The sequence below is a fragment of the Rhinolophus sinicus genome, chromosome 2, assembly GCF_057876585.1.
Source record: "Rhinolophus sinicus isolate RSI-liver-muscle chromosome 2, RSI-T2T, whole genome shotgun sequence".
Classification (NCBI taxonomy): Eukaryota; Metazoa; Chordata; class Mammalia; order Chiroptera; family Rhinolophidae; genus Rhinolophus; species Rhinolophus sinicus.
The window spans coordinates 25,656,408-25,675,880 of record NC_142502.1 but is presented as its reverse complement, the minus strand read 5'-3'; the positions used below and the strand labels follow the sequence as shown (position 1 = coordinate 25,675,880).

Below are 19,473 nucleotides of genomic sequence, written 5' to 3'. Positions count from 1 at the left end.
TAAAAATGGAATTTGCCTTTGTCCATATAACACTTCTACAACCAATCCCATCTACTTTTTTGGTCTCTAAATAAGTACCCATATTAAAAACAAGGGACTCACAAGAAAATTGTTCCTTTCAAATGACTGTCTTTCAGATCACCTCTTGTCCCTGCTGTCCCTGACCATTCCAGGTGTAATTACTTGTTCTGTAACAGCTTCCTTTATAGTTATACCTACCTCCATTTGACCACTGCGTTCTAACATTAGTATTTTGGTCTGTTTCTCCCTCCTTAAGTCTTTCTGATCTCCTAGTCCTTAGCACTTATTGTATACTTGATTCATTGAGTGTTGATTTGGGATGGATGCAATTGAACTGTACTGAACACAATGTTTTGTTTTCTTTTGTTTAAATACCTCTGTGTGTCAATAATTCCCAAATTAATATCTCAAGACTGACTTTTCCCCTATACTTTATATTCAGACTGCTTACTTGACATCTATTTGGATATCTGAAAAGCATCCCAAACTTCAATATCCAGCTGAATGCTTGATTAGCATCACGTCTAAATATATTTCTTCCATCCCAGCAAATAATTGGGGTACTGGAACCCACCTTCTCTCTTTTCCTCATATGCCAATCCATGGGTATGTTCTAGAGACCCTTCCTCCAAAACATGTGCTAAATACTTTTATTTTTTTCTTCTGTCTCACTGCTACCTCCCTAGCCAAATCATTGTCCTTTTCCTGAATTTTATTAGCCTGCTAACTAATTTCTGCATCTATACCATCCCTTCCCTGCAGAGCTACCAGTATAATCTTATGAAAACTACATTTGATCATGTCAGTCTTCTAAAAGACTTCTATTGGCTTATCATCACACTTGGAAGACAATCCAGAATCATCCCTAGTCTACACAGCTCAACGTTGTTTGCCCAGAATCTCATCTCATGCCATCCTCTTTCTTGCTCACTGAATCCATTACTCTGCTCTTCTTTGTTTCTCAGACACATCAAGTTAGTTCTTGCTTTAGGATCTTTCCCTCATTTGTTCCTTCTTCCTAAAATCCTCTTCACCAGACCTCTGGCTGGCTGGCTTCTCCTTGTCATTAATTTTCAGCTTGAGCATCACTTATTTCAAGAGGCCTCTCCTGACCATGCAATTAAAATAGCCCCATAGCCACACTTTCCTTTCTTCCTTCCTTTTTTCCTTCCTTTTTTCCTTCCCTTTTTCCTTCCTTCCTTCCTTCCTTCCTTCCTTCCTTCCTTCCTTCCTTCCTTCCTTCCTTCCTTCCTTCTTTCCTTTCTTTTTTTCTTTCTTTCTTTTTGTTTCTTATAACACTTATAACCACTGAGTGTTTTCTTATTAATGCATTTGTGTGCTTGTTTATGTATTTACTTTTTGTCTCTCCTCACTGGAATGTAAAGTCTGACATGTTCAAAACTTGGTGCCTAAATTAGTGCCTGGCCCATATAAGGTGCTGAATAAATGTTGCTCAGTGCTGTTAAATTCATTTTCCTGCCTTGACTATTGACAAATGCAAAGAGAATGAAGTCCTGTGCCTCTGAATCTACCTGAAAGACAATTGCCCCCTAGAGTCAAAAGATCTCAGCTCTCCTCCCTTCTCATACATCTACTTATTGTTTCTGTGAAGACTGATTGTTCATGTGTAGTAACCTTTTGTCCCCAGCAGTTCCATCCTTTGGGCCCTGGTGTTGGTTTTCCTCATCTTGGTGCCTGAAGAGCCAGAGTATCCCTTTTGTCCCATTACCCTGACCATGTGCAGTGATGCTCACAGTGCAGGAGGTGGAAGCCACCACTCTTCAGGTCTCAGAAGGGGTGACCTGCCTGCCCTGCCCCAGCAGGTAGGTTAGAGCTACATGCAGTACTTGTGCATACTGCACACAGAATGGTGACCCTTCACCCAGAGTTGGCCTAAGGCCTTGGGTGGGTAGTGACTGAGCTTCTTCTGGGATCAGATTTACTTGCCCCACTAGGAAGCGTTGACTGAGAGGGGGGGAACAACTACAAAGCATTATTTCTATTGTTTCAGAGACTAGAGATGAAAACCAGAAAGAAGAAGAAAGGGAGAGAGAGAGACAGGGTGGTCTCAAAACCCAATCAGCTCACACACTTTTCATCCTTCTGCCAGGGGACTCTGAAATCTCTATTTCCAGCTAGCTATTTGCAAGCACAATTGGCTGAGTTTCTGTCAGGTCACTGTGAGACTCCTGCTTTTTCTCCAAATCATGCAGCTGCTTTTAGATGCCCATGAAGCCATTAGGAAGTACATGGTCATATTACCAGGAAATGACGTTGAACTTCAGTTGTTTGTCTTCTTGAAGGAATGAATTCAATCAAGAGACAGAATTTTGTGCAGAATAAAACAGCCAGAGATTTATTAGCAGTAAAAAGTACACTCCGAGACATGGAGCAGGCTGATCCAAGAGAAGGAAGCAGCCCCGCCATACATTGCATGAAGGCATTTATTTCTATGGGTAGAATTGCCTCCCCCTCTCCCTTCTCTTATCTCTCTTTCTTCCCCTGAGGTGCCTAGTCCTCTAGCATTTAGCAATGCATTTCTTTGATTTAGGGACATGTGTAAACACATCCTCTTGGTTTTGGGTCATGTGTAAACACATCCCCTCGGGGTATGTGAAAACCTGGAATCCTGTTGGACTAGTAAGGTACTGATGGTCCTGACAAATAGGATGTGTTCCCTGATAAGCAGGATGTCTTCCTCTCTTCTAATGCATTTCTTTGTCTTAGGGGCATGTGTAAACATATTCCTTTGGTTTGGGGACATGTGTAAACACATCCCTTAGGGGTATGTGTAAGCCTGGAATCCTGCTGGGCACCTGCAAAGGGTCTTGACCCAAGCAGGAGCTGTGGCAAGAGGCTATCTACCTGAGGCTACATTTCTGCTTCTCCTGCTCATTTCTATCTACCTATCCTATTAGTCATTCATTCATTGAACAGGTATCCTCTGAACCCGATGAGTAATGTGCTGTAAGCAATGGTAGGAGAGTAACTTCACACTTGGTCCAGGTAGAAGATGCCAGGATGAGAAGGATCTTGCCAGTCGGTTCTGACAAGCTCAGAGACATTCTACAGCCCCCAAACTGGAATCTTGCCTGTATGTAGTGAGTAGAACCCTAAAGGGAAGCCGATGCTTTGAACCATTCTGTCTAAACACTTGATAGGACAGAGACCACCAAATCTCCTGCGTTGTCCTCCAGCCTCACACCACACAAACCTCACCAGCACTCCTTCTCTGCTCTTCACCAGAGGGGCTGAGGAACGGATAGCTCAGGAGGGCTCCATAATAATAGCTCCAGCCACCCCTTCAACAGAGCACCTTTCCTTCACCATCCAGATCCCCTGATGGTGGAAAAGAAAGCCATTCTCTCACTTTAACACAATTTCAGCTTCTACAGGCTCTTCCAGTTCAACAATCAGCTCTCACCCTCCTAAGAAACCGCTGAGTACTCTCATTATAGGAGCCATCCCCTTGGGGTGGGGGTGAGGGTGGCAGTGGGGAGGAATAGAAGACTTGTTGAAGTTGTTTTAGTTTTTTTCAGGCCACAGGGATATGTTTAGAAAATAGTTACGTTAATGTCCTAAATCATGTTCCTAAAGACTGAAGAGGTAAAGGAGTTTCCCAGATTAGTTTATTTACCAGCCAGGAGCGTGCTTCTTTCAATGTCCTAAGGAATTGACTTACAGGCAGCAATACCTTACCAAGAAAGCCTTTGATAATTCACTAACTACATCTTTTGATGATAAGCAAAGAAAGAGTGACATTTTAAAAAAATTCTCCTATACGAATAATTATGTTATAATGGGTTTCTAGAGATTTGGGGAGAAACTATTCCCCAAAGATTTAGGGAGTTCATTATTCAATGCTTATGGCTGTCTATTTAGATCAAACTGGAAAAAAATTTTAATCCACGTTTTATAGAATTGCATCTGTAGAATCTTCCAGATGATCTGAAACACATGTTAGAAGTTAGAAAATGAGGAAAAGAGATGGCAGCCAGCCAATATTGAGATATGGGTCCAGCAGCTGATGACCTCCAGGGTCTTGGATTAGCCTTTAAAATTATTGTTAGGGAAAATCCATACATTTTTTTTCTTTTCTCTTTAGGTTTTCTGTTTGTTTTGTTTTGTTTTGTTTTAATCTTTGTCTACCTTTTCCCTATCTCCTTGATCACTCCACACCAAACATATGTGTGTGTGTATATATATATATGTATGTGTGTGTGTGTGTGTTTTATATTTGTTTATTTTTTTTATTTTACTTTTACCTCTTTCATCTTTTTCCCTTCATATATCCCTTTCTGGTTCTACTGATGGCATCCAGAGCTAAAGGGGTTATTGGTGTCAGCTCCACAGAATGGGAGCAGGTAATTTGGAGGAGATGATAATAGCTGGTTTTTACTGAATACCTACTTTGTGCCTGGCCTTGTTCTATATAGTTCTTACGAATGCTTTCATTCAGTCCTCTCAATTGTCCTAAGAGCTAATTTTTCTAATCCCCTGCTTCTGTTGAGGAATAAAGGCTGTTTTGGTTTGTTTCTGAAAACTCTGTCTCCAAAAGTTCTAAAGAACCACTCACCCTCACCCCCCACCCCAGAAATGCCAACTGGAAGAAAATAGATGTAAGGCACATTTGACCAACAGGTGAGAGGTAAGAAAGATACAATAACTGGGTAAATTCCAAGTGAAATATATATTTCCATAACCAATTTCTTTTCTTTACACATTTGTGCTCTTGGGGCAAATTGTGATTCACCAACCTTATTAATGGGGGGATATTTCTAACCCTTCAATAATTTCAAGAAAACCAGTATACAGTTTAGGTCAAAAAGAGTACTTTATTTTGCAATGCCAAGTATCCCTTCAGAGGTTTCCAAAAAATGCTGTGATTATCCCACACAGAGCTCTCTCCATATTTTTACCACAGAAACAATAGTACCATTTTAGCGTTCATTGTAATCTAGGCCACTTTGGGAGGTGGTCTAAGAAAGCTATCAAAGTAACAACCACCTTTCCTCTTATGACTAATATAATAATAAAATACAGAATGTACATGCAAGATGAACATAAAGACAAATGCTAAGTAAAATAAGGCATCAAGTATGTGCCTAATATGTACAGAGACAAATGGGATAATTAGACTCAATTGGATTTAGTCAGGCAGGAACTTAGAGAATGTACTGTGATTTCAAATAAGTGGACAAATTTATTCATAAATTATCACTGGGGACAAGAACAGGAGAATATCACAAGTAATTGAGTATCTGAAGGTCAGAATGATTTGCCCGGAGTTTATGCTTTTCTTTCCTTAGGGACATTTCTGAAGAGCTAACCCCCTCTGTCACTTTGCAACACCTTTAAAAAAGAAGGTGCTATATAAAGGTGATGTGAAATTTATAGATTTTCATTTTGCTAGTAGAAGGACTGTGTATATAAATGACTAAGTAACCAAGTTTGCCTTGAGGAAGTAAAGTCAAATAAAGAAAGAGAGGCAGAAAACAGAAGATGGCCGGTCCATTGGAAATGTGGCTGTACTCATATTCATCTCTGATCTACCCCAGGACAGACTTCAGCTGGGGGGCAGATTTGAATTTCCCATGTGTATTGTCATCCATGCAAAAAGTGACTCAAGTTTATTTACTTAACACTTGGAAACACTTAAGGCTCTTTTTATTTTTCTTCCCCCCATTTCTGGCTAAACTGTTTAGAAAGCACAGATACGGCTGGCATTGTGGTACTGTAAGCAGCCTTGCTAAATGGCTCCAAAAGGAAAATATCTGTCCAATGTCTTGAATAAATCAAGTAGATTCCATTCACCAATTCTATGTCATCATTCTCTGCTTCTTCAGACCCAAGAATGTAGGTCAGAGACAGTAGAGTTGCTGCTGCAATTATGTCTAAATAACGTAGAAACTACTCTGATAATCTTCCATCACTGTCCTGAATAGTTCCAGGGCATGGCGGTGGTCATCACAGGCAAGGATAAATCAAGTTGCTTTTCATAAGGAATGGAGTTATTTTAGAAGTGTAGGGTCTGATTGGAAGAAACCACCTCATCACTGAAAGGAGACCAGATGTTCATCTAATTTTTAAAAACTGTTCATGTTTACCATGTTCTTTCTCTCTGGTCGTGCTGAGAGAGCAAGACTCTCTTCCGTACTTCCTGGGTGGAAGTTGTGGAAAGATCCAAAGTGCAAACCTGGTAGTCATTTTCATGACCACTGGCAGTAGATGTGACTTGAGGAACACAAGATGCAATCTTGCCATGAAGAACAGCTATAGAAATAGATGCTGGGGTGTCATAATGATTCTTCCTTTCCTCCTGACTTGCCTCACTTAAATATTTACGACACAGCAAGATATAGTTACAATCTGTGATTCAAACAGAGTTCTTACTGTTTTCTACAAATCCTAAACTACACCGGTAGTATCACGTATGAGTAGTCTTAGGAGGATGTCCTCTAGAAACAGCCTGCTGTGGTTCACATCACCCACCTAAAGCTTGATAGTGTCTGAATCTTGAGCAAATTACTTCCATGGGGGGTCATGATAGTACCTACCTCATCCGGGTTCTTTGAAGGGTAAGATAAGACATTTCGTATAAAGTGCTTTGTGCTGTATCTGGTACCGTACCCCGAGGAAATTGATGTGCTCAGGTCTATGGGAATGCAGGGCTTAGGCTGTCTGGATGATGCTTCATTCTTAGTAAAACTAGAAAATGATCTGCTACAGACTGCATGTTTGTGTTCTCCCCAAAGTCGTGTGTTGAAACCCTAATTCCAACGTGATGGTAATTGGAGGTGGAAACTGTGGGGATAACTGGGTCGTGAAAGTGGAGCCCTCAGAAATGGGATTATTGCCCTTATAAAAGCAGACTTGAGAGAGATGCTCTTCCTCTCCACCATACGAGGAAACAGCAAGAAGGCAGCGCCAAGACGGGGACCCTCACCAGAACCTGACCACAATGACCCACTCGTTTCAGACTTTCAGACTCCAGAACTGTGAGAAGTGAATTTCTGTTGTTGAAGCCACCCAGTATGTGATCTTTCATTATAGCAACCTGAGCTGACTAAGACATGATCTACTGAAATGCTTAATCTATCTCTAAAGTCCCTTAAAGCTCTAAGATTGCATGATTTGTCTTTCTTTGCTCTCTTGGAAATACAAACTTTTCCTAAGCTACCAATCTTCTAGGAACTCAGTATCAACTCATTTGAGAAAAGTAGTGAGAATATTTTTGAAGGTTTAAAATCATTACAGCTAAACTTTTAAAAATTCTATCAGCAAATAAAAAAATAATCAGCAAAAATATAATTAACCACCCATGTTTTCCTGGCTAAATACAAACTTGATATAATATAGTTCTTACACAGATTTTTTTAAAGTTTTAAATAGATTTCCAGACATTGACTTAATGATCAAGATATGGGGAAAAATTAATGAAAAATGTTGGTTGTCGTTATCATTAATAACAAACACTAATTGAGACCTGTTGTGTCCACATTTATATTATAGCACTACAATTCACTGTGCTTTATAGTTATATATGTGTCTGCTTCTCCACTAAATTTGTAAATAATTTTAAAGGCAAGGACCATGTTATCTTTTATTAAGCATTTAGCATGGGGCACTCAGTAGTTATTAACCACTCACTAAATACAGATTGAATGAATGAATGAATGAATGCATGAGTGAAGGATACATCACTAAGGTTTTATGCTGCAGAGTGTGAAATAATGTTCCTGAAATCTAAATTGCAAAGCCAAGTCAGAGCACCAAAGTGATACAAGTTACCTTACAGATTAAAAAAATGGGTAAGAGGTGCTGCTTTATTTAAATAGAAGAGGCAATGCAAAGCGGGGCACAAAGCATTTAGCATGGGGCATGGTTTCATGAAGAAATGGTACTTTTTCTGGATTAGATGAATAGAAAAAATCCCATCAAGGGGACAATATGAGCAATAATATATTAGTTTCCTAATGTTGCTATAACAAATTATCACAAACTTAGTGGCCTAAAACAACACATGTTTATTATCTAAAGTTTGGGAAATCAGGAATCTGAAGTGAATCAAGGTGTCCACAGGTCTGCATTCCTTTCTGTAGGTTCTAAGAGAGAGTCCGAATTTTGCCTTTTCTGTATTTTAGATGCTACCCTCACTCCTTGGCTCAAGGGCTCCTTTCTCTCCTCAAAGCCAGCAATGGCCAGTGAGTCCTTCTCACATTTCATCACTCCTGCTTCCCTCTCCCACGTGTAAGGACCCTTGTGATTTCACTGGGCCCGTGCAGATAACCCATGAGTCTGCCTATTTTAATAGGCGGTTCATTCACAACTTTAGTTTTACCAGCTACCTTTAGTCTTTTTTGCCATGTAACCTAACAGATTCACAGGTTCCAGGGATTAGGATGTGGACATCTTTGGGAGGCCATTAGTCTGCTTACCACACAAAATATCATAGTGCATCTGGCATGTATGGGCCACAGTATAATTGCCTTAGAAATGTTGTGTAAGTTTGAATCAGGTTACAGGACAAAGTGAGTGGGAGCCTACTTTTGAAAGCATCAAATGCCCAACAAAGGGATTGGACTATTTTTTGCAAGTAATAATTCTCTTTGTGTCAAATTAGTATTAATATTTGCATTCACTCATCATTTGTTACATGTTTGAAAATGACATGATAATAAGGTATGTCTAATTCACAATATCACAACTTTTAGAGATAAATAAGACTTCACTGAACTTTTTCTAATGGTTGATGCGAGACTTGAAAAACACAATTCAATACTAGCTCAATCGAGTCGTCAAAGTATGAACACAGAAAATAATATAATAACAGCATTAAAAAGGCATTGACGAAAAGCCTAGTTATAAGTGGTTCTGCAGTTGACACGTAAGAGCAGCAAGGTATATGAACATATGCAAATCAAAAGTAAGTATATATTTCGCCTTCACTTAATTAGATAATAGAACGTTAATGTCCAAAGCAAAGATACATCAGAGAACAAAGAATGCAAGAAGTCTCATTATAGACTGTAGAATGGATATAGAGAGAAGTTCATAGAGGACACAGACTAATAGGAGGGCTCAGCGATGCAGATAAACGACTGAGCAGGACCAATTAGTAACCATATCCTGTATGCAGAAAGGAATACAATCATTTAAAATAATTTAGGGAATAGGAGGAGCAAAATTGAGTTGGAATTTGAATGTGGAATGGAAACAAAAGTTACCAAAAGGAAACTCTTTAAAACTCTTTTGGTAAAGATCTTATGCTTGCATCAATGTTGTCAAATATTCTAGTGTGCTAAGCTTTCTTTCCTTGGTGAATAATCCTATTATTCTTCTACCAACACTACATCTCAAAAAATGTGGGGGAGGTTCAGTGGGAATCCCTGTACCATATTACACAGACTGTGCGTTCTGTATTATTTATATGCTATCTATTAAATGGCCTCACCTTTACTGTTCACCATTGATTCTCCTGCCATCACAGAAGAAAACAGATTCTAAAATTAAAGAAAATAGTAACCATGATCTCTATTACTTTTACATCCAATATTTCCAGATGACAGGAATTGTAGGTGTCTGTAACCGTAGCAAAGCTCTTAGCCTTAGGAGGAACCAAGGAAGACAACGGGGGAAAAAAAAATACTGCATTTCCAATTACCAGCAGATGCTTCCATTTATGCTAAGCGTTCCTATTTAGTTAACTGTACAAATTTTTAATCATATAAATGTGGTAGAGTTCTAGCCTCATGCTCTTGATTACCCTTGTCTTCCAGTTGATTTCACATACCTCTTGTTTCTGGCATCACTTCTCCACAAATACTGTGTCTGGAGCTGCATGAATCCCAGGAGACACCTGATAAAGAGTAGAGCCTGTTGCAGAGTTTATTTCATTTATCTTTTGTGTTTCATTTTGTGTTTCACTGAGGTGGTGACATTGCAGTACATTTCTCTGAGTCAGCTGCACCATTGGCTGCTGGCTATAGTACCATGAATGCCTACTTTTTTGTGTTTTTTTCCATCTTTGCTTTGTGGAATCATCTGGTCACCATTCATTCATGCCTGGAATATTACAATGGGAAAGATTACCAGGCTTCATCCAAAGACTACTTTACATAGAACTTCAATAAATCAAATGAAGGAACAGGTCTTGGTGAGAGTATTTCTGATGATGGAGATCAAAGACTCGGAACCTTGCCTGTATTCCAGTCATTCTGAAAATAGCAATAGGAGCATAACAAAATGCTGGAAAGAAGGAGGAATGGAAAAAATTGGCCTAAGTACGTTTTGTTTGACATTTGGTAAGAACAGACTTTCAAAAATAGTCATTAACTTCAAAAGTTAAGACTCCATCATATTTTGTATTCATCACAGTGACTTATAGTTGATATTCAATCTTATCTTCAAGTTAATTCATAAGGAAAAAGAAGTGAATGAAACAAAATTGAAAAGCCAAGTAGTAGTTCAATGCCATGAATGTCCCTGGACAGAGCCCTTGCTCTTGCATTGTGGTTCTGATTGCTTATTTCCAGTTGTGAGTCTTTGACCTGAATCAGTATTTTTAAAGATAAGTACTTTTGCTGCATTTTATTTCATAAATAGCTAATATGGAAGAGGCAGAAAACACCTGCCAGATGGGAGTCCTCTCGTTTTGCGACTCAGAATGTGGCCCAGCAGCAGCAGCCTTGCATCTCCAGGAATCTTGATAGAAATGCAGAGTCTCAGATCCCCACCCAGGCCTGCCCAATCAGACTGTACATTGTAATAGGATCTCCAGGTGATTTGTATGCACACTCACATTTGAGATGCATTGCTCTAGAATAACATCCGAGAGTCACCTTTAGGCGTAAATGTTTTATGTAATTCATAATCACCAGGAGGTAAAAAGTGAAAGAAAAAGGAAAAATAGAGAATACTTTGAAGAGGCAGTAAGACTACCCTCCTACACATGTAGCAGTTGAAATTTCCTTCTTCCAAATTGACTTGAATTCCGTAAACATAAACATAAATGAATGCTAGGAGAAAAAATAGGTCCTGTTAGAAGGTTTCATCCCTTACCGTCTTCTCACTTTTCTGTTATGTTGCTTATATTGTTAATCTTTCTATATCTTATGCTTGGTCTAGTTTATTTTGATTATATTAATAGTAAAAGAACTTCGCTCGGGCATTTCTCAGCACTTCTTAAACATGTCTGGATAATCTCCCCTCCAGCCACTTTGAAGTCTTCTCAGCCTGGCCTAATTCTTGAAAACTTCCAGAATTCATACATCTCACTTGCGGGGGTGGGGGGTGGGGGGGGGGAGTAGAAACACATATTTCAGACTTTGTTTAGGCCACTTTATAAACAGTATAATTGATTTTGCCCACTACACTTGTTTTAAAAACATATCAAATAAAGAGCACCTATTAGCAATCAAAATTATAAGAATGTTTGAGGAATACAGACCCCAAAGCAAAAAATTTGAGGCCCACATAAGTTTGTCCAGGGAAGTGAGTCCAGTGGGAGGCCTGAAGGCACATGGTCACACAGCATATGACACAAAGCTATGAGGTCGGGCAATTATGTTCACGAACTCATCCTAGAAAAAGTGCTGCATACCTCATTGCTGAATATCACTATGGTCACCTTCAAAGTACTCCCCTTGGGAAGCTATGCACTGACTCAGTGCCTAGTCCACCCTTCAAAGCAATTTTGGAACTCTTTTTCTGGAATGACCATCAGAGCTGTTGTCGTATTACCCTTGATGTCCTGAATGTCACCAAAATGTCTCCCTTTCAATATTTCCTTCATCTTTGGGTAAAGAAAGAAGTCACTGGTGGCCAGATCAGCTGAGTAGGGAGGGTGCTCCAATACAGTTATTTGTTTACTGGCTAAAACCTCCCTCCCAGACAGTGTCGTGTGAGCTGGTGCATTGCTGTGATGCAAGAGCCATGACTTGTTGGCGAAAAGTTCAGGTCATCTAACTTTTTCAGGCAGCCTTTTCAGCACTTCCAAATAGTAAACTTGGTTAACTGTCCAGTTGGTACAGATTCATAATGAATAATCCCTCTGATATCAAAACAAGGTTAGCAATATCCTTGCAACCATTTCTCAAACTTAATTGTCAGACCTCCTATACAGCTCATGAACATCAAATATAACCTGGTGGTCATTGTGGACAGAAATTGAAATTCCCAATCAAGGGAACCAATACAGCATTAACCAAGCATTAAATAACCCATTGGTAAAGATCATGCAGACTTACATCCATAAACCTGATTCATGGGCTGCTTTCACCTCTCCAAAATACAGTTAGTTACAATATTTATCCTATTAAGAAACGTTTTAACACATACTTTTGTCCTCTATCATTCTACTCTCATTCACACTTCAATCATTTTTTTTCTACCTTACCCAACCTTTGTACCATTAAATCCCTCCTGTCTCTCCCATTGGGCTACTTCTCCAATACTCTCTCGCGCTGTAATATCCCTGTCTTTGATTTCCTCTATCCCTGACATCCTCACGGGGACCACAAATTTCTAAAGTGGGACCTACTTCAAGGGTGAAGGGGTTTGACTTTTCAGCTTTCTAATAGATCTTAGGGAAGTATAGCCAAAATTTGAGTTTAGGTAAGTTATCAATTATGAGTTCTTATATTAGGTTGGTGCAAAAGTAATGGCAGTTTTTGCAATTATTTTTAACCTTTTAAACCACAATTACTTTTGCACCAACCTATTAGCTTAAAAATAATCATTTAAAATTTTAAAGCACGTTATGGTTTATAAATAACTCATATATTAATCTTATTTTATTCTTACAGGATCCCAGTGTGGTAGGTAAAGTGGTAATTGTCATCATACCCATGTACAGATAAGTCACTAATTTTGAGGCAAAGCTCAGTGGAAGTCACAGTTTATAACCCTAAGATAAGTAGTCTTGGAGGGCTACTTTGAAGATTTCTTTCTTAGCTATTTTTTTCAGAAATTGACACACCCAAATATGAAATTATGAAAAGTGTACTCTGTATTACTTAACAATCTTTTACAATCAGAAATGAGTTCTGAAGTCTTAGAAAGGTTTTAGCCAGAGGATGCCATCATCACAGAGCAAAGTATCAGGTGTTCAGTAATGGAGAGAACAACAAGGGTTTTTCTGTTTGTTTGTTTGTTTGGTTGGTTGGTTGGTTTTTTTGTTGTTGTTTTTTGTTTTGTTTTTTTACCCTGCAACAGTGTCTTTTTTGTGTGTGTGTGGGTTTTCATCAGCAGGGAAGAGGAACACAGTGGTGAAAATCCAGTCTGCAGGCCATTTTGTTCTCAGTCCCTGTCTTATTGGACTTGTTTACTGTGAGTTAACTGTCAAGAGGGTAAACTTAGCATTAGTTAAGATATGTGAGCCACGATAGAGGTCTCATGCCAATGAAAACCCTGGTTTCTCTTTAAATGTACAAATAAAAGTAATAAAAGAAGCAGTAACTGACAATGAAACCAGAAGCTAGGTGGGGGCCACCAGACAGGTCCCCGGTGCCTGAAAAAGGCCCCAGGGGCGGGCAAAGAGGTTCTCATTTCTGCTGTTGCTCTTGCTGTTAATACTTATTTGCAGAGTGAATTAAGAGAATGATTGGTTGTCATTGAGATGCCTGTTGTAAAATCAAACTATGAATCTGTCAGCTCAACCCCTTCTACTTCCCCCACTTCATCTTTCCTCATCTTGCCCCACTCACTCTCCTCCCTTTCCACGTGACAGTGGAAATATGTGCTGCCTTGTATGGTCGGTCTGTAGAGCAGGCCCTTTTCTCTCCTTGCTGGCATTGTTCCTTGAAATTAGTTAAGGCCAAAGTTATTACATTTCTATTTCTCCTGAAGGACACTGTGAATTGTTTGAGCTTCTTCTACTTAGACTACATTAAACAAAGTTGAAAGACCTGTTTTTCCTTTCTTGCTCATTTTGAATTTCATTTGCATTGCATTTGTGAAACCACGGTGGCTCTGTGTGTGTGTGATTGTGTGTGTGTGTGTGTGTGTGTGTGTGTGTATGTGTTTACATGTCCATATCTGAAATGATGGAGAGGAAAGGCCAGGACAAAATGATAAACTCCCTCAATATTTTGAAATTTTTCTTTAAAGCTAGAAGAGGGATGTGAGTTCATTAGGAGTATAAAGTTCTTTCATAATATCTGTGAGAAGACTTGCATTAAAATGAAGTTTTGTGAGAATCCATTGATAGACAAAATAATAGGAGATTGAAATAAATATATATTTCCAAGTTTCTATTTTTTAAATGTGCATTCTCTAGAATGGTTAGAAATAGTTAATATTGTAAATATTTCATTTTTTAAATCATAGATGATAAAGGCTTATCTGCCTTGTAACTAGAGTGTCCATAAGTTTACAAGACTTGTTGGTTCTCATTACATTTCTTTTACATGAGAATCACTCTGTTTTCCTCTTAATGGGATGTTAGGTTGACTCACAATGCCTGGAAAAAATGAGGTTATTCTGAAAGTCTATCTTAAAATTTCCTATCTGTAGCATATTCATTATTAAGATTCGTAAGAATATTTACATGTCACATAGATGAGACCTCTTTGCTTCATGACTCCTCTGGGTACAGAACCCCCTCTCCAGCCCCTTTTTCCACCCTCAGTGATTCAAACTTCTGGCTGCAGATAAATATTATCTCAAAGTGAATGTTGCTCACTGAGTTGCTCACAAAAATCATAGGTTTTTCTTCTAAACATGTTCTTCTAAAGTAGCTCTCTGAAAGACAAAAGAGATGCTAGCTATGAAATGTAACAAAATCGCCTTTTAGAGAATTTGTGTGGTTTAGTGATTTTCATCCAACAAATGCTAGCACCTTGTCAGTTTGTCCCAATCTCTTGAGCCTGCAGTTGCGCCAAAAATCTCCTGAGCCAAGCTTTCTCACAAGATTTCCTGTACTTCCTGTTTCTATGTGAGCCAGAAATACCATGAGAACGACCTTTCTTGTGGTATTTTTGCACTTCTACCCTGGGATAAAGAGAATCCCATACTGGGGAGAATTTTTGTTTTTAATTGTGCAACATTTTAAATTTTTAAACCTTCAAATGATTTAAATTCATCCTTAGGAACAAAAATTTGAGATGGTGTTTGCTTGGCCCTAACTCATTTCCACTAGGAAGTATCCATGTTCAAAGATCCAGCATTTGTAACTTCTCTAAGGTATTTTTACAAGGAAATATATAAAACAATGGAGAGAATACAGTGGAAACTTATATCCTTGGATTTAAAAAGAATGTCATTCTTGAAGAAATGTGTAATGAAGAGTTGTAGTCTTAATGCATTAATGTATGGGACAGAGTATATCATATATTTGTTTTCTTTGTTCTTAACCCCTTTGTGCCAAGGGTCAGGATATCCTGATGCTAAAGCACTATTGCAAAATAACTGAACAAAAATAAAAATAGTCGAACACTTAGGAAACTCTTCAGTTGTTATGTCAAGGAAGTTTGTGACTGAGGATTTAGCTTAAGACATTATTCAGGAAATATGGTAATAGAGTGCAACAGCCTGCATGTGCCTGTTAAATAAAATTGTCTCAATTCTAGAGAGTCTTAATGCCCCCACTCTGATAGAAAGGTAAGATAAGAACTAGAAGGATTGTCAAAAGTAGTAGAAGTGTCAGACTGATGCTTCAATCCTTTCAATTCTTAACAAAGAAGGAAATAAAAAAGGCAAATCTTTCTCATAAGTGTATCACTGATTATTCCCTAATAGGACTGTATGAATATCTGGTTGATATAGAAAGAGTAGTCTGATCAATATTTTAGTAATGAAATTCATAAGCAGTAGTGTCTTCAATGTCTTTATTGTTTTATGCCCTCAAAGGATGCTGATCCTTCTTCATCTGTTAGGAAAGAGAGTTTGCCAGTGTACTTTTCCATCCAAAAAAAAAGAAAGAAAGAAAGAAAGAAAAGAAAAGCCACTTACTTAATTCAGTGTGGAAAACTAAACATATTAACCTTGGGTTTAAAGGAATAATAATAACAACAAAATTACTGTAGCCTCTGCTGGTTTCAGCTTTGAAAAAATGAGGGGAGGGCAGTGAAAATAAAACACACCCTACAGTGGTCTTTCTCGTCTCCCCTAAGCCGTTTCTTCCCTCTCCTAAAGAAATATCAAACGATTGTGTGATAAACCAGCCCCAACAGAAATAAAGAGCGGGAGCACCAGATCGTACATCAGCAAAACCAAATGCCAAGCAAAATAAAGCACTTTGTAATGCAGAGATGTGAAGAGGGGAGAGAGACAGGACTGCTGCAATGGCCTCCAAGGAAACAGGAGCTATCCACATGAATGTTCAGTTCAAATTGCTCTTACAAACCCAATTTGCTGGCAAAAGTGCCAAATACAATACCACCCCACTTTCATTTATGCCCAGGGCTTTTCACACAAACTACAGGGGGCGTCCCCTTTGTTGCATGGATTCTGACTTCCAGGGTTAGCACTTCTGTCTCTGAGCCATGGGACCCAAGACGCGTGACCCATGATTGTCCTCAACTGAACCACGCTCAGGTGGAGGCACAGCAGTTAGTGGCCCAGATATTAAGTCCACAGTCTCTGTCTCTGGAAAGTGAATCTTCAACATTTTCTTTCCTTTCTTTTCACTGCCATTTATGCCCCCCCACAAATATCCTTCACATTATTATTACTTTCCTTTGAAGTGGGTTTTTAAGAATCCCAAGCTATGTGTCCAGACTATGCAACCCACCCACTGCACGTTTGCATGAGGCTCTTGATGCTTCCCTAATTCACTTCTTTCGGCATTAGCTTTGGAATGTGATTCAATGTTATTTCCCTTCCAACTGAAGGGCAGCTGAGGTTACAAAGGGATTTGACTAATAGGCCAAAACCCAGTTAGGTTTCTGAGAACCAAATGACAGCAAAGGGGGAGGGGTGTGGAGGAGGGGAGCGTGGTGAACTGTGGTGCTGAGGACCCATCCCAGAGCCGTCTGAATAACCCCATCCCACTGCAGACCGTCGTGGACAGGCAAGGTGGCCCCCGGCCAGACCTTCCAGAGAGAAGCAGCTGCAAATTGGTTCTGCGGGCGCTCAGCTTCCCGTTTCCCGAGAGCTCCTTGAGGCTTGCGGGGCTGGAGCCAGGGAAGCTTCTAGGCTTCCTGCACCACGGGAGTGACGCCTTACCTGACACCTCCAGATAACTGGCCTCTGGGGGACCCCTCTGCAAAGCTGGCAAAGGAGAACCCACTTCTTTGCCTGAAGTTCTTCGCGGCTACACAAGCCGCTCGACAAACTTTGACAAGCACCGAAAGAGAATTGAGAACAAATACATCAGAAGAAGAGGGAAAGCAAATGCTAAAACCTCGATGGCTCTTTGCCCCCTGCTGTCTTTCCAGCTGTGGCCTGGGATTAATTAAGTGCTGTGAAGTCAGTGCCTGAGAGAGAAGGGAAAAAAAAAAAAAAAATGTGTTCTATCTCTAAGGAAGGAATACAGTGAGAAAGCTTGGGAAGCGAATCGCTCTCGTCGTCAGTGTTTGTGGAGGGACTGGAGGACCCGGGTGGCTTGCCAGACTGGAGGAGGCTTGCCTTTCCAAAGCTGGAGAGGATTTCACGGGGGTCCGCCTTCCCCTGCCTGGGAAGAATTTCCCCTCTGGTAGCAGCAGCCGGCGCGGCAGCAGCAGCAGCAGCAGCCCTACCTCCTCTTCAGGGGAACAGGGCAGAATGCCTGTGCTACAGCGCTATTTCCACTCGGCAGAGCTAGGCAGAAGGTGGACAGCCCCTGAAGGTGTGCTGCCCTCCTCCCTGGGCAGCCGGCCGGGGTGCCAGCAGGGGCCGCTGCCCTGGGACTTGTCAGAGATGATCAGGATGGTCAAGCTGGTTTGGAAATCCAAAAGTGAGCTGCAGGCGACCAAACAGAGAGGCATTCTGGAGACTGAAGATGCTCTCCACAGCTTTCCAGGTAAATCGACTGTGAGGTGTGAAAGGTAACAAGGTCTGATGACTTTCGGCCCTTTCCTTGGAGAGCCCAGGCCATAAAAAAAGGGAAAAGGAAGGGATATAAAGTGTGCCGCACAGGGTCCCAGGGCTGCGATTAATGAGTGTTTGCTGTATTATAGAAAGGCATCTGAAAATTAGGAGTGACAGGAGGGTCCTTCAGAGCCTGAAATCAAGCGACCTGGTCCTGGGCTCAGCTTGCCACTCGCTTGCCCTGTGGCTTAAACAAGTGAAATTTCCTGAGCTTCGGTCTCCAAAAAGAGGGGGTGGATGCTGTTTAATGTCCATCCTGCCTCCACACTTTTTTATCGACAAGTCAGAGTTGTCTCCGAGAGACTATTCTTCTTGGGATGTTTTTTGTAATGCTTTATATAAAGTAAAATATATATTCCAACTATGAAACCACAGCAGGTATAAATGATCCCAGGACTGAGTTTGGCTTAGAAGCTTTTTGTGTCATGGGAAAGTTGGTAAACTTCCTTGCCTCGGTTTCCCCTTTGGACAAATGTCAGTCATACAAATTCCCTCATCAATGTCAGGAAAAATCAAGTAAGTCACTCACAAATGTGGAAACAATTCCTTAGGGCTTTGTCATGTTATAAGAATGTGCTGTATTTGGGACAGTTGTGGAGAACGTTGCTGTGTTTCTAACAGTGGGCTCTGCAACCACAAAGATCCCTGGGAGCCCAGTGAAGGAGCCACAGGTACTCCGCCAACACCGTGAGCTAAGACTGCATAACCCACTGCAGGGTGCTCTCTTCCTTGGGGAATATAGTGGCAGACACTTAGAAAGTGGCGGTTCACTTTAGAAGAACGGATATGAGCATGTGTTTATGCACTTGAAGTCTTGGCTAGCCCTGACATACTGTTGGTGGGGAGAGATGGGGTGCTGGATGGAAAAGATATACCAAAAATTACCTCTCTCTTTCTCATGGAAAGAGACGAGGAAATCAAAACTCAAATAATTTGTGCAGAAACTTTTTTAAGTGGCTTAATAATCGAAAAGGAATATTATGAAAAATAATGCTCTGGGGGAAAGAAAAAGATTGGAAAGGAAGAAAAACGCAACAGTGTTAGTTTCTAACAAACAATGAGTACTTAAGAAAGAGAAGGAAACCAATAGTACTGAGGTTTCTGTGGCAATTGGGAAATGGATGCTCAGAGAAATGGGTCTTGGTCAGAAGAAATGAGGTAATGCTAAAGCCATCCCAAATTTCAAGTGAGTAGTTCAAGAAAAATGGAAAAACCCACCTGGGCAGAAAACTTAACTATGACACTTCAACTGTTAGCACTCTTGGTTTGTTTCAGTATATTAAATGATTAAGATGCATATTTCAAATCACGTCTTTGATTTGAAATATTCAAATTCAAATTCAGCAGATGTTAGCAAGTCTATGGGGATAGGCATGCATTAATATATTATATTATATGTTAGTGGGTGTCTAACTCCTGAAAAAGCAATACTACAGAGAGAAA

General features: G+C 40.0%; 1 protein-coding gene across 2 annotated transcripts in view; it reads left to right on the top strand.

The window, feature by feature from the left end:
- Positions 1-19,473, top strand: part of PDE7B (phosphodiesterase 7B) — a 289,479-nt gene that overhangs the window by 135,859 nt on the left and 134,147 nt on the right. The window contains exon 1 of one of the 2 annotated variants that reach the window (XM_019732774.3): positions 16,965-17,962. The exons of the other annotated variant lie outside the window; for it this stretch is intronic. Within the exon in view, the coding sequence (XP_019588333.3) occupies positions 17,725-17,962 (238 nt within the window). The 5' untranslated portion in view covers positions 16,965-17,724. Of the gene's footprint in view, positions 1-16,964; positions 17,963-19,473 lie in introns of those variants that run through there. 2 annotated transcript variants of the gene reach the window in all.